Source organism: Monopterus albus, unplaced genomic scaffold (assembly GCF_001952655.1).
Source record: "Monopterus albus unplaced genomic scaffold, M_albus_1.0 scaffold307.1, whole genome shotgun sequence".
Taxonomy (NCBI): Eukaryota; Metazoa; Chordata; class Actinopteri; order Synbranchiformes; family Synbranchidae; genus Monopterus; species Monopterus albus.
Genome location: NW_018128187.1, coordinates 462,618 through 483,761, shown reverse-complemented (window position 1 = coordinate 483,761; position 21,144 = coordinate 462,618). Strand labels below are relative to the sequence as shown.

The 21,144-nt window shown below is 40.6% G+C and overlaps 2 protein-coding genes across 9 annotated transcripts in view; one reads left to right on the top strand and one right to left on the bottom strand.

Annotated features, from left to right (window-relative positions):
* The first annotated feature begins 2,786 nt into the window (after positions 1–2,786).
* On the top strand, positions 2,787–12,557 carry fez2b (fasciculation and elongation protein zeta 2b). Of its 3 annotated transcripts, XM_020623661.1 has the most exons (11): positions 2,787–3,197; positions 6,365–6,473; positions 6,610–6,726; positions 7,154–7,295; positions 8,242–8,369; positions 8,780–8,929; positions 9,207–9,287; positions 9,752–9,827; positions 9,965–10,030; positions 10,396–10,423; positions 10,776–12,557. In XM_020623661.1, exons 1-10 carry the CDS (start codon positions 2,890–2,892, stop codon positions 10,404–10,406), a joined length of 1,188 nt encoding a protein of 395 aa, XP_020479317.1. In that variant the 5' UTR covers positions 2,787–2,889; the 3' UTR covers positions 10,407–10,423; positions 10,776–12,557. The 3 variants fall into 3 exon arrangements, with proteins under 3 accessions (XP_020479317.1, XP_020479315.1, XP_020479318.1); XM_020623659.1 differs by lacking the exon at positions 10,396–10,423; XM_020623662.1 differs by lacking the exons at positions 9,207–9,287; positions 10,396–10,423 and having other exon boundaries at positions 2,789–3,197.
* Positions 12,558–14,084: 1,527 nt separating this feature from the next.
* The window catches only part of LOC109973833 (usherin), a 14,012-nt gene continuing 6,952 nt past the window's right edge, over positions 14,085–21,144 (bottom strand). For 4 of the 6 annotated variants that reach the window (XM_020623665.1, XM_020623663.1, XM_020623666.1 and 1 more), the window contains exons 2-8: positions 19,355–19,478; positions 19,016–19,256; positions 17,981–18,141; positions 16,213–16,317; positions 15,626–15,697; positions 15,361–15,537; positions 14,085–14,912 (exon numbers count right to left, since the gene is read on the bottom strand). In XM_020623665.1, the coding sequence (XP_020479321.1) occupies positions 14,823–14,912; positions 15,361–15,537; positions 15,626–15,697; positions 16,213–16,317; positions 17,981–18,037 (501 nt within the window). In that variant the 5' untranslated portion in view covers positions 18,038–18,141; positions 19,016–19,256; positions 19,355–19,478 and the 3' untranslated portion in view covers positions 14,085–14,822. The remainder of the gene's footprint in view (positions 14,913–15,360; positions 15,538–15,625; positions 15,698–16,212; positions 16,318–17,980; positions 18,142–19,015; positions 19,257–19,354; positions 19,479–21,144) is intronic. The other 2 variants (XM_020623667.1, XM_020623668.1) reach the window with 2 other exon arrangements.

The following is a 21,144-nucleotide window of genomic DNA, read 5'->3' as shown; positions in this document are numbered from 1 at the left end:
TTTTTCTTCTTGAGTTTTTTTTTTTTTTTTTTTTTTTTTTTTTTCCCCTTACCCGGTAGTATTCAAACAACACTGAGTTACTGATTTCAGATCATCTTTGTGGGGAAAAGAAAAGGAACTTTAAATAAGGCAATTTAAATGAGGCATGTTTCAAAAAGCTGTAAAGCGATACATTACTAGCAAAGGGTTATTTCATATGAGAAGTTAATGAATGATTGTTATTACTGGATGAGTAGTTAGCACGGCCAGAACCACGGTCTGAGCCCACAGTGTTAGGGAGGGTTGTTGCAGTCCTAAAACAGACAGCTCTCTTGCACCTACTGCGATGGCATAAATCCATAAGGTTATCAAAGCCTCATGGTCGTCACACTTGTTCTTTTGGCTTAAAGCATTGCATTGCATTGGCAAAGGCTTCTAACTAACAGGAGTTGAGCCCTCACTATGCCTCTATGCACTCAAGAGCAGTGACTGATTATAGACCTAAAACACAACCTTGTGCATACAGAGCATAGCAGCCTCATCTCGAGGGTATCAGTTTTGCAGCCTAGAGAGAATTGAGCATTAACACCCCCTTTGCTCTCTAGCCAAGTTATTCATGGTCAGTGCACCATTCAAAGCTTTCTTCCTCCTGTTTTCAGGGTATGTAATGACTATTTGCTACAGACTGATATACAGTACAAATGTTTAAAAAAAAAACAGTGCTTTTCTGTCTGTTTTTATTGAAGTTTTTGTTACTTTACGTTTTTGTTCACATTGTATCATTTTTGGTTGATCTCTATCCCTGTATGATCATATTAAAATATAACCAGACATTTGGAGTCCTCTTTTTTTGTAATCCTTATAATTCTTCATAACTTTTTAAATATATTTTTTTCCCTTTGTATTTAGTTGTATTTTATCTACCACTACTATTATATATAAATATGCACAGTAACACCCATGCCAATAGGAGTGGGAAGAATCTATGGGAAGCGTGTTACCTACACTCAAATCAGGTTTGAACTATATCCACCCCTCGCCTTTAAAAAGTTTTCTTCATGTGAAAATCTACTTTTGTGGCATGTCTGTGTAACTGACCAAAATCTCTCTTTTGGTGTGCCATTGTTGACTGGCAGTTGCCACTTCTCTGACCCATATGAAAGCCAAATCTCTGGAGACACAGTGGTGTTTTCTGTAGGTTCTGTATTCATACTCTAGAAACCTGTTTCTCATCTCCTAGACCACAGAATGGACTCCTCTTCCACACCCAACAACATTTCAGAAGACTTGAGGCAAATCATTTACACTAAGAACCTGCTGGTGGCAAATTCTATGTCTGTATGCAACCTGGTGTCTGCTCTTTTGTCTGAATTTATCATGGGATTTCTGATTTCAATGTCTTATTTCTCTCTCGGAGGTGGTGGTGGTGGTGGGTAGGGGCTGGGTGGGGAATATGAAGGGCTCACTGTAGCATCTCTAAGTTCCTTGGGCTGGGGGGGAGGGGTGATGTGTGGGTTTGCGTTCAATGTGTTATTTACAAAGTGATTGTACTGTTTTGTATTGTTGTGTAGGAAAAGTGTTATGTATGCATATTTTCAATAAAGCATTCAGGGTTTTGAAAAAACTGGCCCATGGAAGTTTGATGGGGCAGGAGACTGTGGTGCCCCAAGTTTGAGACACCCATCAGATATGCTGAAAACCCATTTCTCCCACCCTTAAACACCCTGAATAGCCCTGAGCCACTGTTTTTGGCCGCATGTTTTAATAGGTCTCTGGTGGAAAATGATCAGTTGAATTTCTTTCAAAATTATACTTTGTATTTAGTCATTTATTTCTAAATGTCTTAGACATAATATCTGGGGCAAGAACATCTTACAAGAGGCTGTACCAAAATCATGAATAGTAAGAACAATAAAATTAAAGTTACAATTTTATTGGTCATACATTTCTATACAAAACTTTCCATTTAGGAAGTAGGTATCAGATTTGAGAGCAATTACAAATCTGAGATTGCACAGGCAACTCTAATTCTGCTCTTAGAAATACCTGTGTACTCTCAAACTCTAATTTGCAGACTCAAGAGCTCTCACAGCTTCTTTTGTGCACTTTCAAACATTCTGGCACAGACAGACTTTCATACAAAACCCAGGGGAGAAATCTGAGAGTGCAGACCATTGACTGTAAAATTAAAAGCCTGACACCTCCTAGAAGTGAAGCCACTGCGAGTCCACCACCCCCTGGTGGCTGGTTGCAGTACAGGTCATAAATTCTGCCCCCTACGTGTTAATGGATGGGCCTTGAACTAAACTAAAAACCTCAAAGTATAAATCTAATAAATTGTTCCCAGATGTGATTTCTGTCTTATTCAGTAGATATTATCAAACTGATGTATGTACAGGTGGCCATTGTTCTGCTAAGTTCATTTTAATAAGTTATTTGATGATATTCCAATGGGGTGTATTTCAGATGATTTGAGTACTTTAATTTGCGGTCTGATACCACTCAACTACTGTGCAGAATCTGGTAGCAAAATGCCAAAATGGCAGCCACTGTATTCACAATATTTTGGCTTTGCTTTTGCATAGCACACACACTCATATCTGATTCTTGCAAATATGTGCCTGCATTCTTTCAACTGTTGAGCTCCAAACTGAGTACTACTGAAAATGTGGATGGTACGCCCTCAAACATTTTAGTGGGGATATACTTCCATAGCGTTGATCCCTGGACCTAGGTGTGTTTTGCTCCATCTGAAGGGGGAGGGGCGACTATGGTGACATCACGTGAGCCCGCCCCCTCAGCGCCCTCGCTCTCTTCAGCTGCCTTGCTGTCTCTTCCCGTGTCTCGAAGCAGACAGCAGAGCAGCACCGGCAGTTCTAACTGGCTGTCGGCCTAGTTTCTACGGAAGTCATGGCGGCGCCGTTAGCTCATTTCGATGAGGACTGGCAGGACTTTAACGAATTCAGACCCTCCTCGGATTCGGCCGAGCAGTTGGACCAGCTAAACACAAATGTGGGCGATTCGTCATCGGGCCTAGACGATTTTTCAGACCTGGACAACAGCTTGTCCGGGGAGATCTGCAGCTTCAAATCGATGGAGGACCTCGTCCATGACTTCGACGAGAAGCTGACAGTGTGTTTCCGAAACTACAACACCACGACAGAAAACATAGCTCCCATTAAACCTATCACTGAGGATAATTACTTGAAAGACGACGAGTGAGTGTGAACTAATTTGGGTTTTATTTACGCCAACTTTTATTAATGTCTCTGCTAGCTAGCCACGTTGGCCTCCCCAGGCTAACCTAACGTTGATGTTACCTATTGATTTACCCAGTGTCCTAGCTTGGCTTCAATCAGTGTTGCTCAAACTTTAGCTCACCAGTGCATGTTTGCTAAAGGAGAACACCTTCTGCCGTATTATTTCACCATTTTCATTATCTGGCTAACGTAGATGTTTGAATTTATGTTGTCAGAACTAAACAAACAACTGACAAATCGAATATATAAACATATTTTGATAGTCTTGTCTTTGGATGCACGAAGTACGAGTTTAGCTTAGTGATGTTGCTTGTGTGTGTGAGATGCCACGTTAACAGTAGATGGTAGTTATTAAATCACTGATCCCTAAAGTGTATATTCAAAGTTAGTGAACAGCAATTGACCCATATGTTACGCATTTTGGACTTGACCTTTAGGTGCTTGCTAGACACCATGTCATTGTTTTATTAAAGGTTATACTAGGAGCATCTGTCCACATCTTAACAGATCTTAGGGTTAGGTCCTCAGCAGTCGCCACACAAATGTAACGACCAATTTTATACTTTGTCAGTGTAACCACAGATCTGCAAGAATCACCCTCCCTCTGCCCTCTTCCTTCTCAACCATACAACACTGTGACACTGTTAGATTTAATAATGTATATCTTTACCCAGATGGACAACTTATCCTGTTCTTAAAAAAAAGGGGAACCAAGTCAGAAATGTTGTAATGCAAAATTAGATTCTGGAACTAATATGTGTTTGGCATTTTTGTTTGACAAATGACTTTATCAACAAATTATTTATGCCATCAGTTCCTTTCATACATGATGTGAGCTCAGAATGCATGGACTTCAAAACACTAAAAGCTTTACTATCAATAACTTTCTTAATATGTGTAAAATACAATTTCTTGTGCTGAACACTATCAAGTGCTTTAAAAAAATCAATAAATATACATCCTGCCTTTTTGTTTTCTAATATATTTCTGGACAACTGTTGTTGAATAGCCTTCTCTATAAGCAGCAGATTTATATACAAATACACAGATGCCAGTAAGATGACGCCCACAGTTCTACCTTCTACTAGCACTTAATAGGCTGACTTGGACTCTGAGTCGCTTCTCCATCCACACACAGTGGATAGTAGAGAATCGGCAGAAAAAGACTTGGCAAAAAAACCTGAAGATTGTCATTTTCCCAGTATTAATGTCTTGCTCAATTAATAGTCTCTTTAAATATGTAGGGGAGTGCAGGGAGTCTGGTCAGTCAGGGGAAAGAGCAGCAATGGTTGTTATAGGCAAAAAAAACACAGGAAGGAGGGAGTGGAATAATTTGACAGCAGCCTGGTTAAGTCCAAAGAGAAGCACTAGGCTCAGTGAGAGTCTTTTCTGAATGGCTGCACTTTGGTAGGACGTGCCTAGGCGCTTAACAAGTAAGACCATGGCTGAGACGAGCAGCGGGGATGACAAGGAGGAAATGTGTGTGTGTATTTTGGTGAGAGCCAAAATGGAGAAAGCAAGATGTGTTTGTGTTAAAGCCAAGTTGTGCATGTGGATTATGTGTGTGCAAGATAAAACATTGACATAAATGTATTTGGGCAAGTAACTCAAACAGTCATGGAGTTGAAGTAGAGACAAAAAAATGTGGTCTTTGATATCTGGACTAGGCTTGTTTTTAAATGCAAATTCTCTTAGTGAAACTGATGCTGATGGTGTATTTTGGCATGCACTCACGTGCCTGAGATGGTGTCTTTTCTTAAGACCCAAAAAATATTTCTGCCAGCCTTTGCCCTATTTAGAACAAGGTAACAACCCCCCATGCCCCAAGCTGTGCATGAGCACTTCAGGCAGAAATAGGCAAGTTACATAAACATTTGTGTGTGTGTGTGTGTGTGTGTCTGGGAGGTGGGGGGGATGCCCAGCCGCTCTGACACATGGGTTCCCAGCACCCATCCTCACTTTGCTTGCAGCATTCAGGGCCAGGAATAAAAACACAGTGACTTGCACGTGCACTTAATTTTCTGTCATAGTCTGTTAAAAAAAAATGCCTGCAGTCGTTCTGTTTCCAGGCAAGGCCATATGAAGGGGCAGTTTCACATAGAACTGCAATTATAAAATTGCACTTAAGCTTTAATAAAGTCTCCAGCCAATCCTGAATCATATTTAAACGAACAAAACTTGTAGACTAATGGTGGATGTAAAGCCTGACATGCATCTGATGTTTGCTTATTTCTTATAAACCAAATGTACATAATTACACGTTTACAAGAACTCTTGAAACTGGTAGGTTTTCAGAAAGACGGTAGAGAGACAGGATTTCACAGTTGAACAATAAACTTGTTTTTATCAGACTATCAGCCACCATCTGCTTGACTGTGCTCTGTTTTCTGCCAACTTGCATGTTGAACAGCATTGTAAACATTCAGCAGGCTGTTGGTATAATGATGATACTGTTTATAAATTAGCCAACATTGCCAGCAAACGTAAAAAAAGAACACATAGGTCCTGAATTGAGTTTACAGAATATAATTTCATATGAGCTAGATCAGTTATGCACATAGGTGTAGTCCTACCAGAACGACGCTCCGCCACTCCGTAAGGAGAAAGAATAGGCCTATTTACATAATCTGGTTGAAATTCATAACTTCCTATTATTGTGAGCACTTAAAGACCCAATCATCAGTAAAGAATATGTCCTACAAAATGGAATGCTATAGGTAGTGATATTAAAATTTAACATGGGATTGATTCACAACATTGACTCAAACAGTGCGCTCGCCGATGCAGAATTAGCACCCGTGAGTGTTTGTGTTTTGTCCAGTCACACAAGGTGGATGGTTTGCAGAGACCTTGTCCCCTGTGGAGATTGCACCCTATGTGAAAAGATGAGATCTGAGTCAGTTGGAGGGAAATGGGTTTGTCACTTCACATGTAGTCTGAATGTGGATATTGTGAAATATTGTGGTGGTGAGAGAAGAGGACATAACACTGCAGAGTAATGCTCTGTCACAGAAAAATAGAAGGAAGTGGTTTGTCTTAGCCATAGTAAGCTAAAGCTCTTCCCTTAAAGTATCTACTCTCCTTTACTCACAACTTTTTGTTTATTATAATTGTGCTTTCTTCAGGGTGTGGAACGCTCTGACAGATAACTATGGCAACGTGATGCCTGTGGACTGGAAGACATCACACACTCGCTCCCTACACCTACCCACCCTCAACCTCACTGAGAATGAGGTACACACCCACACAGGCTGGGATGTAATGTCACATGGTCTGGAAATCTTGACCACTTGTTTGTTGTCTCATCCAAGTTCTTTCTCTCTCTCTCTCTCTCTCAATCTCTGCCTTCCCCTCTTGTCCTCCTGGACAGAAGTTGGATAACCAGTCTCTCGATCTGTCAGACGATGAGGAGCTAAGGGAGCAGATGGATATGCACTCAATCATAGTCTCCTGTATCAACGATGAGCCACTCTTCACAGCTGAACAAGTAATAATGCACATTCACATACACACGTACACAAATTCTGCAGTTTTATATCCATCTACTTGTGATTGTTTTGGTACTTGCAGTGTCTTTTGGAAACCAACTCATTTTGATTAAATAAATACAGTGGTAATTCCACTTACTCCACAATGCTTCACACACCTGCACATGCAGTTAGAGCTGTTAATGTAGAAAAGAGGACAATGAAGCTCCCCACAGTAGTTCAGGGTTTTTGGGTGCAGAGAGCTTTTTGAATTCCATAAACTGTCAATCTTGTTTCTTGTTACAGTAATTAAAAATGAAGCACCGCTTGTTACTTCCACAGGAAGTCACAGTGTCAAGCTAAATATTTGAAGTTTCAAACTGCAATACCAGCCAGAAATGAAAAAACATGTTTATGCGTGTGTCTGGTTTCCGTGGTGTTGTCTAGGTGATAGAGGAGATAGAGGAGATGATGCAGGAGTCTCCTGACCCAGAGGACGATGAGAGCCCCTCCCAGTCAGATCTGTCCATGCTCTCTCAGGACTTCCACACTATGAAACACTCTGGCTCCAACACCAGCTATGAGGACCGTGAGTACAGCTATGGTTGTGTACATTTATGAGGAATAACATAAAGCTTCTAACATTGTTGAGTTCGTCCCCTTGTGTGTGCGCCTACACACTGCCACTTAAGTCACCTAATGAAGTAAGACATTCTTATGCATGAAGAATCAACTCCACACGTGCACACATGCGATACCATTCTTATGTAATGTGTAACAGATGCACACAGACTGTACTTGTGTTGTCACATGTTATATAATCAGCAGCATATATTTGGTATGAACACATTTTTCTAATGCCAGAGTGGTGTAGACTGACTGGCTGCACCAGGTAGCTTTAACGTTACAGATCTTGTTTCAGATATTTGCATATTGTAATCTGGTGTGCCTAGTGCATTTAACATACGAGACATGAGCCAAATTAAAAACTCAACGAACAAATCAAATAAGTTGTTCTCAGAGGTCTCGTCTGTGGTTTTTGGTAGATATTATCATGCTGATGTGTGTGTAAATGGTCATGTTTCTGATAAGTTTGTTGATAATAAGTTATTTGATGGTATAAAAATCTGTATATTTTGGATGAGTGAGTGAGCTTTGATTAGCAGCCTGATGATGTCACTAAACGTCTTGTTGCTGCTGCACAGAGTCTGGTCGCAAAATGCCAAGATGGCAGCTGCGATAGTCACGATATTTTGGCTTCACTTTTGCATAGTAAATGAAAGTGTTAACGCATTGTCCATATTTATGTACTGTACAGGCAGTGGTAATTACTGTATAGTATTGGAAATCATTTTATTCATTAAGATTCAATATAACATTGTTCAGAGGTAGAGTACTAAAATATAGCTAGACTGTCAGTCTTCACCAACCATCACCTCTGCTAGGTTTCCACACAAACCCATGCATACAACTACTACACATAAACGCTATACACCACACTCCTCCTTCCTAATATATCTGCACATCGTCTCCAGGTTTGCGCCAGCTTTCTGTGTCAGAGCTGACCGAGACTCTCGAGGAAGTGGAGTTGGCCATTCGCCGCTACAGTGAAGAGCTGATCCAGGCTCTGGCCCTGCGAGATGAACTGGACTATGAAAAGGAGGTACTATGATTTGTATCTTTTTAAGTATATGGCTTCAGCATTACCACAAAAACAGACTGTTTCTATGTCTGCTGAGTTTGAGAAAAGCTGCAAACCAGTCCAAAATGCAACCATATTATTAAATGCATTCAACCGGCTTTAAAGCCACATTCAGTCAGTTTTATTGTAATGTTGAAGAGAGAACAACCATTTCTTGTGTAGTAAGCACAGATGACACTCTTTTTTTTTTTTTTTTTTTTTCACTGTCATTTGCTTCAGTGTCACAGTACTGTCACCATGTATTTTTATACTGTTTCCCCAGGAACATTACATGTAATACATGTAATATAAATTAAGTAATGCAAAAAAAAAGTAAAGTGTAGTGTGATGTGAAAAACCAGCATAATTAAAATTTTTGTTTAAAAAAACAGGTGAAGAACAGCTTCATCTCACTGCTGATCGATGTGCAGAATAGACAGAAGGAACACCGCGAGCTACTCCGCAAGAAGAAGAAGATCAGAAGTACGACTACAAGCGGCCCCAACAGCCAGAGGACAGCCGGCACGCACATACCGGGCACGGTGAGTCATGTGGTGGCACTGTCTAGGAGGCATACACAGCAACACACATGCCCTGTTTGCATGATTACAAGTGATGACTAGTGGGATACGTATACACAGCCACACACATCTTTAAATTATAGATGTGGGCGATGCATGACCTGACTGACAGTTCACATGAGAGCGCTGATGTCATACTAGCACCACGGCTGAGTGCAAAGCCTTTTCATTCTTTCTCTTAATATAGAAACCTCCTTATCTTTCTCTACTCTTTTTTCCTCTTCCTTCCTCCTTGTAGCTCCTCACTCTGGAGGGACTCTCCACTGTCATTCAAAATGGCCTCCGTCAAACATTTGGCAGCACAGGAGGGGACAAACAGGTGCCCCCTGCTCTTTTTCCCCCTCCCATTGTCTGTCTCATTTTCTACAGCCGGCACCTCTGCCCGGTCATCCTTATCTTTCTCTACTCTTTTATGCTTCAATTCTGAATTTTTTTTCTCTTTTTCTTTTTTCCTCATCTTTGAAAAACTTGATTTTTGTCCTTCACCTGTTATAATTTTGAAGGATTTACTGTCATAATTGTGTATATTGATCCTTTGTTTTAAGCCAAGATGATACTGTTGTATAATTGCTGCTTTCCTTATTTCACAACTCTAAACATTTGCTCTACTAAACCTCTGAAAGATTGATACCGACCTGCAATGGCATACAGACCTCTCACTTATTATATTGTGACCTTTAAGACATTGACATACAAACTAGTAGGTGACAAGACTGTGTCGGGGTTTTTTTTTTTTTGTATTGCTTTCTTTTACAGGTATTTGACATGATATTTTCTTTCCAGTACCTGACCACAGTGATCCCTTATGAGAAGAAACCTGGCTCCCTATCAGTAGAGGACCTCCAGATCCTCACAAAAAGTGAGTGGAACACATAGGAACACATGATGTTTTTGCCCCCAGCTTGTCGACTTTCTGAGTATTTCTATTTTATGTCTTTGTTTTGCCTCAGAGCGTGTTCAGACTGTAATGTCTCTCTCTCTCTCTCTCTCTGCTAGTCCTCCATGCCATGAGGGATGACAGCGAGAAGGTACCTGCCCTGCTAACAGACTACATTCTCAAAGGTAAAACACTCAGCCTTTCTCAGATCACTTATTGCTTTTTGTTAGTTTGGCTTCAGTGAGCAGGATGAGAAGCTGAGCAACGTCAGCCATATTGAGTTGGTTTGTTGCAGTAATGTAAAATACCTCAAAGGGATGGAAATGGTCTGTTCTAACAGTGTTCCAAAGGGATGGGTGTCTGTGTGCGTGCATATCAGGTCACTTCTCATTGTGTCGATTCCACCTGCCCCCTTTTGCAGGAAGTAGAAGATTGAAGCACTCGAAACAAGATTAATTAACGGGATAGAGAAAATGTTTTTCTTTCCACCCTTCACTGTTGACCTGTACCTTCCTTGTCTCTCGTCTGTGCTGCACTGTCCTTTGGGTAGCTCTGGTGTGAGAGCAGTGGAACGTGAGGTTTGTGAGGCACTCGCACATTAACAGAGATTCTTCACCTTCTTGTCTCTTTCTCCGTCTCTCTGCGTAGCATCACTGTCTTCCCCTAAAGCAGCAACCCTCCCTCACTTCCTCTATGCTGTAGCGCCTGTTGTGTTGTGCAGTGCTTGTGGCTGCACTACACCGAAACATGAACACACTCTTCTTTACTGCAAGCTTGTAGTCGCAGCTGTTCATGTGTTTGCTTCTCACCTGTAGCTACCGTTTCCCCGTCTCTCACCCCACATTTCTCTCTGTTGTAGTCGCTCTTTCATCATTTCTCAGCTCTCAAATAGTAGTATTGATAATCAGTTGTGCTGTTCTGTCTCCGCAGTTCTTTGTCCGACGTAAAGCTGAAGGCAAGCGTTGGTTCCAGGACCTTCCACTGGACCATCAGAAGGGAGTTCTGGTAATTTGGAAGAATCCACATAATGGACAAAAATCCAAACCTTAATCCCCATTTTACATATCATAGACTTTCTTTGTGGCTGTTTTAACTCTGCCACACTGTTGTTGTTCCTGAGATTTTAACTTTAGATAGAACTCCTTAGTGTTTATAGTTCTTTTCAGTTGTAATGTAAACATTTTATTGCTCGAGTGCTATAACCCTGTACAACCTGGTCGCATGATAACTCGTCTCTGGATGCCAGTAGTCAGTATTAGTCAGAACACCTCACTTCCTGATTAGCCAGTGGCTCCTGAATAGTGAAGGGTCAGGGAAATAACAAGGTGGCTTTTATTTATTCTGTGGGATTCATCTGCAGATGTGTGTGAGGGAAATGCAGTCCAATCTGTTTTGTAAACCGAGTGCAGTTGCATCTGCGGAGTTCATGCTTGATGTCGGAAAACAAATCCTGGCAGAGTTTCTGGATCTCAAAGTGTCAGGCGAGTCATGATATCAAGCATAAACCCTGTTTTTCCTGTGAGGAAACCTTTGCTTTAATGTCATTGGTTGATCTACTGCATACAGTGTCTTGAGTTTGAAAATTCTGCATAGTAAGGATCAGAGAGCAACCCTTTAACTTTTAAAATTCAAATCGTAGGCCCACTTGTCTTTGCATGTTGGTTTTAGGTTTATGCTCAATATTAACTGTTAGTTGAATGTTAGAATGAAATATTTTGTATACAAGTAAGTGAAATTGCAGTTTTAGGACCTTTTTACTTTTTGAAAAAGGGACAAGTGAAATTACTTAAATAGCTTGGTGAACAAATATGTAAAGTGTATTTTTGGATAAGGAATTGTTTTAGTGAGATTAGGGAGTTGCCAGAAGCCACTTTTGTGACCACATTGCTGTAAATGCTGCCCATTGACCTCTGAGCCCTCAAGTAGTGACCCCATCCCCAGCAACTTTATCACTTCCCCAGGAGCCGTCATCCCTTTAGTCTGCTGTTACCTCATGCACTACATTTTTGCATTAGTAGATGTTGGCCAAACTGGTCATGTCAGACAGATTCTGTGTAAATAGGATTCTGTAAGCTTTGATATTTGTGGAATTAAGCGTCTACTTTTCAGTTGGAGGTTTTCTCCATTAACCCTTTAACTGTTTGGTGGTTGTACTTTTGTCTGTCAGTGTTTGATGAAGCTTAGAAATATTAGGTTGTGGTGCAAAAAACATGCCCATTAACAGCATGGAGATTTATTGGCCTGCAGCTTGTTCCATCTATTTACCTTATCAGTCATGAGTTAAAACAACTTTAGAGGGGTACTCCACAGATTTTACACATTGGCATGAGTTTGTAAGCAGTACTGCTCAGCCTGTACAACAGTTGTACATCTTCTTTTGTCCACATGCAAACTAGTGATGGTAGGCTCGACACTATCGATGCAGAAGTATCGTGGCACAATGTTTTGATGCCTCACTTCAGAATGGATTCAGAAGGAAAGTGGCGACATCTCCATTGACTCTGACAGTTTTTTACAGTAATGGCGGATCATGGGAAGTTCAAATAGTTCCAAACGTTGGGTGCAGTGCAGCAGTATACTGGTTTCATGGTATGAAAATTGACAGTTATACCATGCACATTTGCTTATTAGCAGTATTGAAGGAAAAGAAAAAGATCTTCCCTAACTGCTTGCCAGACTCCATTAATGGGGCACCATATGCACACGTCGTGATTCCCTAACTGCTTGCCAGACTCCATTAACGGGGCACCACATGCACACATGTCGTGAACAAATAGCAGAGAGGAGGAGGCCGAGATCACCAAATTCCATCCACCAAATAAATTTAAAGCGTCGCTACTCTTCTGTCTCAACAGCTCTGGCTTCACCAGGCCAAAAAAAAAAAAATCACGCAATTACCCCAAAAGAGGCCTCATTACATCACACTCACATGAGCAAGGTGTTGCACTGGTTCTGAACACTAAATGTACGTCTTGGTATTTAAAAGCAGTCATAGAATCAATTTTCATAATACTAGCTTTATAGAACAAAAAAACCCAGAGTTTAACAAAAAGTTGCACTATGGGAACTGTAGGACCCATACCAGGGATTAAAAGAGAAGATTTCAGCTTCTGCCCCATCAATTTTTTATGCGAGATTCCACAACTTTATGGTAGTGCAGTACAAAATCACTGTAGTTCCCCTTTAAAACCATGTAATGTACATTAGCCTTGATCACCAGCCACTGCAGGTGCACCACACACTCCGATCAGGTCTAGTCTAGCTCTCAGGTACAGTTATATCGGTGTTAGAGGTTTTCACTTTTGTTCTGAACGGTACTGACATTCCTGAGTCGTTTTATGTTTGACATTTTAGCAGCTAGACTTCTGCACCTTTATATTTCCACACTTAAATTTTTATCTAAATATCAGGATGACTAGATGGAACATAATCATGGTAGCCTTTTGTCTAAATCAGGGTAGCATTACAAATGTTGATTGTTATGATTTATGGAACACTATTTAATAAAAGTCCTAGATTCTGCTTAGTAGTAATAGTAGTAGGTATAGTAGCAATTCAGTGGCACAGGTAAAGACTTCTCAGTAGCATCCGCTTGGTGTAGCAATCTAGTGACAACAGCATAGATGCAGTTATAACATCTTGCAGCAGACTTTAGAATAAAATCAGTGGTTGATGTGTAGGAGGTGGTGACACCCCTGCAAAAGGAATTAGCTTCTACTGGTTAAACATTTGAAGCATGACTTTCATGCTTGTAGCCATAAGAGGAAGAAAAGGGATGTGATAAAGATTGTGGATGTTGAGGAAATTTGCACAAAGGGTTGTTGCTTAAATATGAGGGGTCCATTTATTCCTTTGTAAAGGAAGAGAAAAAGGTTTGTAGTGCTATATTTAACTATTTATGTGTTTTTGTCAGCTTGGAAAAACTGCTGCATGCATGTTACTGCTGCAGATTTTCTAATTAGGAATCATTTTTCTTGTTTACATACATGTAATATCACTAAAGGGACAAGTGCATGTTGCAGTGAAATGCAGAAAACCTTAAGCAATTTTAACTGTTATAAATCTAATCGGGCAGAGATACACCAGCCATTCTAAGAAAATGTCCACCAGCTAGAGCCTCAGTGAAAAAGACCAAAAGTGTAAATTTACCTTTAGTTTTATAATGAAATGGCAGTCAGCATGGTGGCTGCTGGAGGGGGTGTCATCTCAGGCCAGAGCCCCTTGTCTGGTCTCTTCGTAGTGGACATATCAGCAGCTACAATTAAGAGATTTATATTTATATATGTACAACAAAATGAGCAATGAAAATGAGGCTGCCTTTGTAACTGCCAGTATTTTTTGTATATTAATCCAACTCCTTTTGTTTTTAATGCAGTATAATGCCCTAGTTGGGGGTTTTATGTCTGTCTCATGTGCTGCTGCACAATATTAATTTATTATGTAAATGTTCATTTTGTAACCTTGACTGTAATGGTACAAATGTTTTGTGCCCACAATGCATTGCATCTCATTTCAAATAAATTAATGTGAATACTTTATGTGGGTTTGGCTCACTGTAAAATGTGTGAAATATGTATTAGATCCATTATGTACCCACAAACTGTCCGTGCACAAAAGGAAGCATTATCGCTCTGCATCTGTATTCAGGGATCAGGAGTTTAATGTCAAGCATATTCTTCCAAGCCATTCTCAAAACATGCAGGTCCTTCCACCTTGGGATGTTGCTTGTCCAGTTGTATTTTAATGTCAAACTGTCTTCTCCTCGTCAGTTACTCCAGCAATCTTGTCAGTAGTTGTGTTGAGCTTTTCTTCCTTCCTTGTAGATTTTAGGAGAGGAGAAACTTTCCATCTGACATCTTGACTACTCTTAAATAGGTACTGCAACATTCGTCCTGGTCAGAACGAGGTGGATTTTCAAGTGGTCATAATGTTAAGTCCAGGCCCAGTGTCTTGGCAGAGTCGCGTGTCTTGATCAAGTCACAGGTTGGTGTCAGTGAACATGGTGTGCTCCTTCCTCACAGTGCTGAAACCTTTGATGGTGTCGACAAATTCTTCATCATCCATAAACTATAAAGGGAGAAGAGCAGGTTGTTAGAGGATATAGGACTCACCACCACATTTCTAGTCTCTTTGAACTGTTGTTGCTTGTTTAATGGATCTTTCTACATCTGTATAATTGTCCAGGTCTCCACTTTGTACACCTATGTATTGATATATTAGTGCACAGATGTGAAAATTGTAATGCTTGTGTTACTGAGGAGCAAGTTCATAATTTGAAAAAATCCAAAAGGTACTTGAGTATTTTTATTTTCTACTAGTTCATACTTTGACTTAACTACCTTTTAGAGGAAACTATTGTACTTTTTACTCCAACATTTTGAATGTAGGGCTATACTTTTACACTGGTATCGCTGTTTTTACCTAAGTAAACAAACTGAGTACATATTCCACCACTGTAAAATAAATAAAAATCTGTATGTGGTTGTAGTCTGGACATGTCTTTGAGGTCTCTCACCATCCCACTGTCATGTCCTGAAATGCTTGGGTCCCACACTTCGTCGCCTATTGTGAGGAACTTCCCATCCAGCACCTGGCTGACGCTGCGTCTCAGAGAGTTTACACTGAGGATCCCCAGCTCATCCTGTGGAAGGACATCATCAATGGGCTCACATTTAGGTTCCAACACTTCCTGCTAGGAAGAGAAAAGGATGGAACATGTGATGAACATACTATATACAGCAAAACATTTGTGTGTGCGCTGATAAAGCATTCAGTTTTACCTCCATCTTCATGGTGAAGCTCTTGAGCGTTACACTGTTGGAGATGCCTATCGTAGCAGGCACACTGTCAAACTGGAAACAAAAAGGTGGCAAGACTTCAATATGACGCATTCTACAAGTAAACACTGAACACATGGACTGTGTGTTACATCATTTACTATTTATCAAGGTCCATTTGTCTGAGCTCTACCGTAGAAAGATTTCTGTGTGTTAGTGACCAACTAACATACAGTATATGGCATTATGCCACATTCTCAGGACATAAATGTTTCATAAAGGTTTGCTCAAATTAAGATAAATGATTCTTTGCATAGTAATTTATCTGCAAGATCAGATTTTTGTGCTGTGTTCTGGAGCTCATAAACGAGTCACAAACATAACTCCATGGCTCATATTCCACAGTGCTAAATAAAAACTAGTGGATGATGAAAATGAGGCACAGTAATTAACAAGCTAAGCTAATAATTATTTACTAATTCAACACTTCAATGGAACAGATTATTGTTATTACAAAGAATGTTTATTTGGCTATGTTGTCAAAATATCTGCACAGTAACTAAGGAACTGGGGTAAATCGTCCACCTCACCAAAACAGAGTTGCTGGGGGGGTAAACAGCCATGGGGCTCCTCTTCTCCATGGGCAGGGCCACCAGTGGAGGTCTCTCTCTGGTGAAGGAGGTTCTTCTCAGGGCCTAGTTCAGGGGAAGACAGAGCCGCTACATACAGATGTGGACAAAATTGTCGGTACCCTTCCGTTAAAGAAAGAGAAACTCACAATGGTCACTGAAATAACATGAAACTGACAAAAGAAATAAAAATGACTGAAAATTAACAAATGAAAATCAGTCATTACTTTTGAATTGTGGTTCAACAGAAGCATTTTAAAAAACACTAATGAAACTGGCCTGGACAAAAGTGAAGGTATCCTTAACTTCTACACAGTGACTTTAAGCTTCTGTCTTCCTGCTCGAAACCTTCTGAAAGATGTGATCAGCCCGATGTTTTGTTCTTGTCCATTCTCGGGTGTTCTTAGCTGTGTGTTTTGGGTCATTATCCTGTTGAAGGACCCATGACCTGCGACTGAGACCAAGCTTTCTCACACTGGGCAGCACATTTCGCTCCAGAATGCCTTGATAGTCTTGAGATTTCATTGTACCCTGCACAGATTCAAGACATCCTGTGCCAGATACAGCAAAGCAGCCCCAGAACATAACTGAGCCTCCTCCATGTTTCACAGTAGGTACAGTGTTCTTTTCTTTGTATGCTTCATTTGTGCGTCTGTGAACATAGAGCTGATGTGATTTGCCAAACAGTCCCAGTTTTGTCTCATCTGTCCAAAGGACATTCTCCCAGAAGCTTTGTCGCTGGTCAATATGCATTTTGGTAAATTACATTCTTGCTTTTTTATGAGTTGCTTTCAACAGTGGAGTCCTCCTCGGTCATCTACCATGAAGTCCACTGTGGCTCAGACAGAGACAATGGTGCGATCTGACACTGATGTACCTTGACCTTGGACCTCACCTCTAATCTCTTTGGAAGTTCTTCTGGGCTCTTTGGTTACCATTCGCATTATCTGTCTCTTCAATTTGTCATCAATTTTCCTCTTGCGGCCACATCCAGGGAGGTTGGCTACAGTGTCGTGGACTTAAACTTCTGAATAATATGAGCAACTGTAGTCACAGGAACACTGAGCTGCTTTGAGATGGTTTATAGCCTTGACCCTTAACATGTTTGTTTATAATTTTTTTTCTAATCTCCTGAGACAACTCTCTCCTTAGCTTTCTGTGTGGTACACACCATGGTACCAAACAGCACAGTGACTATATTCACCCTCTAAATAGGCAGACTGACTGATTACAAGTTTTAAAACACCTGTGATGCTAATCAGAGGACACACTTTAGTTTAACGTGTCCCTATGGTCAAATTATTTTCAATCCTTTCTAGGAGTACCATCATTTTTGTCCAGGCCAGTTTCATTGGTTTGGTTTTTTAAAACGCTTCTGTTGAACCACAATTCAGAAGTAATGACTGATTTTCATTTGTTAATTTTCAGTCATTTTTAATTTATTACTACTTTTGTCACTTTCACGTTATTTCAGTGACCATTGTGATTTCTCTTTCTTTAACGGAAGGGTACCGACAATTTTGTCCACGTCTGTACAAGCTCAAAGTCTTCCTTGTAAGCAGATTTAATCTGACTACTCATTACTTGTCTACAATTATTTGTCTACATTTCTTACATTTGTCGACACTGTTCACTGACAATGACCCATGATGGCGGAGTGACATCTGCACCTTTCCTGGTTGTCTCCCTCAGCATATACAAAGACAAAATAACCAATAACATCTCTTACCATGTGAAGTGTGACAGCCAACACAATGGCCAGCAGCAGCAGGGCGATGCCTGCCATGACTGCAATGAACCACAGCTCGTGGACCAGTGGCTGGTCGACCTGACCTCCCTCTGGCCGCTCACCACCACCACCTCCTCCAGGAGGAGTGAGGCTCAGTGAATCTGGAGGCAAGAACAGCATTTGAAACACATGCCATGTTTTTTTCCTTTTGTTTTGTCACTGTAGTTTCTTTAGTAGGGCAGCCCTGGTAGAATCTGACTGTAGCTGCTTGGCCACAAGTTTATGTTTAGCTTTGGTATTAAATTTCTGACACCCGTTATGCAGTATCTCCTTACATTCATCTGCTTATTAAGATAGTGTTTTATGCAGCTCTTTAAAAATGCCAAGAGCAACATCTGTTTTTGGATTTTAAACTCATACAGAATTAACTGAAGTTTGTCAGACAACGTAGAAATTTCTGTAAGAATTTGTGCAGCGTTAAATAGTTAAAAACTGACTTCATTGAGCCCCATGTAAACTTAGAACAGACTCTGCTCAGCTAAAGGTCTCCTTGGCAAATGAGGATGTCAAACCGCCATTTCCTACATTTATTCAGACCTCATGCATGTTTACATTTAACAGAAACATGTAACAAGACAACCCTCTGTGAAAGAGAAACAATCTCAAATGTGCTGTAGAGGAGACAGCAGTGTAACTGGAGACATGCAGGGTTGCATGGCCTAGTTTCCAGCCTGCAGAGAGCATCACACTCCACTGTCACTTTAATCCTTATATACAGTATCTCTATAGTGTTAAATATGGCACTTTGGATATATATTACTATCGTATACAGTCTATTAGTTGGATATATATTACTATCGTATACAGTCTATTAGTTGAACCTTGAACCAACTGTACGCTGGTTAGTGTGTACAGTAGTGTTACTCTGCTCCAGTAAAGGCTCATCAGTAGAAACCCATCTGTGTCCAGGATGTTACAGGTTTAGTCACTATTGTTATAAATGGTAAGAGAAAAATAAGGAAGGCGTACACTCACCAGTGCTGAGGTCCGTGGTTCAGCCTGTGGCAGGGGTCCTGGCAGCCCCTCACCATGTGATGCATCGATCAGACGGGCGAAGTCCTGCCAGGCGTTCAGGATCACAGCTGACACCCCATCAATATTTTACACCTGATGCTTTTACTTGCTGACTTGTTCTCTTCAACACCACACACTAAGCAAGACTTAAGGCTAACGTTAGATTCCCAAGTCTTGATCCCTGTCCCGAGGCTAATGATTCCTAGTGAGCATGAAGAAGAAACATAGCATTTAGTATCAGAGCTAAAGGAGCGTTGAACAAACTGCATGTGTGGCCAACCCTCTAAAACTCCCATCAACCTTTGCTTTTCTTCCTTAGTGACATGGTAACAGCCACGTGTCAGGTTTCAGTTGTCATGAAGAGGCATGGTAGTAGCCTTATCACCCCTCTGATCCTCAGGTGCAGCATTTGTGTCTCTCCATCCTTATAAGAATATATGCAAATAGACATATCAACTTATAATGATATGAAAACTGTACAACTGCAATACAACTATGATACTTACCCCAGGAGCAAAACTGTGCTATGCAATTTAATGGTGACTTTGTAATTACTTTTTAAAACCTTCATGATCTCATTGCAGACTGTACATCCTGTATGTCTGGTTACAGTTCAGACTGGTTTGGCTTTTGTAATAATCTAGGGAACCACATGATGGCGCTAAGCTGCTGCTAGTTGTGTTGTTGCAAGGCACTGCCCATTATAAGGATTCACTGACTGTATGCACTCCAAAGAGACCAGAGAATAATGAAAGTGAACTCAAACTGAACCAAAGTTTGACCTAATGTCTGTCTGGCTGCCAGAGAAAGACTTTATACTGTGAAAATGTTCAGTGGTACATTTGCTGTTTGCTGAATGGAAAACTACTGTAGCTGCTTACTTATAGCCATTATGGGTAGCTCATAGCAAGGGTTTGTATCAATATGGAAGTAGCTAAACACTTGGTGATGGTTTACAGGTGAAAACAGTTCAGATTTAAAGCCTTTTATGGAAACCTAGTGTTCAATAATAATAATAAATAAAAATGACATTGAAATTAATAATCATATGAATCAATTGTGTAAAATAGATACTTGCAATTTGTGAAATCATTCAAGAAATATTAAAACTTAAGTCATTATTTTTAAATGGTATTTCATAATTCTTACCTAGTGTTTTTAGGGGTTATTTTTATTGTGATTATGGACATTATTATTTCAAAGTGCTATTTCTATTTAACCTCTGTCGAGTCAATCTTTGTTTGCTTCGAAGCCTCAGCTCAGCTCTCCCTAAGAGCCGAGACGACCAAACCAGTGGCAGGGTTTTGATACCGAACGAAGCAGTAAAGTGCTTCAAACGTCCACTACAAGAGAACTCATAAGTTACATGATTGGAAGTCTTCATAACTGGTCGGCCCCGGGCTACCTTATCTTCCAGTCGGGCTACCAAATATAATCCAGCCCTGCCCGTCGGGCTATGTCACAGGGACAGTGTTTCCACTACATACATTTTTTCGTGGTAAGCAGCAACACCAAAAATCATCCCCGCAGCGCCACGACTGCAGATTCTCAGTGACATGGTCGAGTAATACGTAGCGGAGGAGACAAGGTGGTAGAGCAGCAGCGTCACGTCTTTAGTACAGAGAGGACACAGTCAGTCACACAGCTCCACAGCGTCTGTCGCGGTTCAGAACACTATTCAAAATCCCGTCCCTTCTCTCCCATAATCTTCCGTTAAATTACACTATATTTGTCTTAAATTGCTGTTAACATACATGGTGATTAGATTAACTCTTTTGGACTGCTGAACTGAACACGTCTGTTACCGGAGTAAAGGATTTAACGGTATATTTTCAGCCTGTGTGTGCAGCGGATGCGTGAATGTGCACTCGCTTTTTTACTTTAAATTTCAGCAGCAGTGCTGTATTTACAAGATTTGTCACTGACGCTCTGCGACGTAATCCTGTCAGTCATAATTATCACGTGATAAGTGAAATCTCGCGCAGCCAGTTTAAACGTGAGAGAGACTGCATGCCTAGTGGAGAGACCTGTGGAAATCACCAACAGTTATGTGTGTGTGAGGAGAGAAGAGAAGAGGAGCATGGATTTAC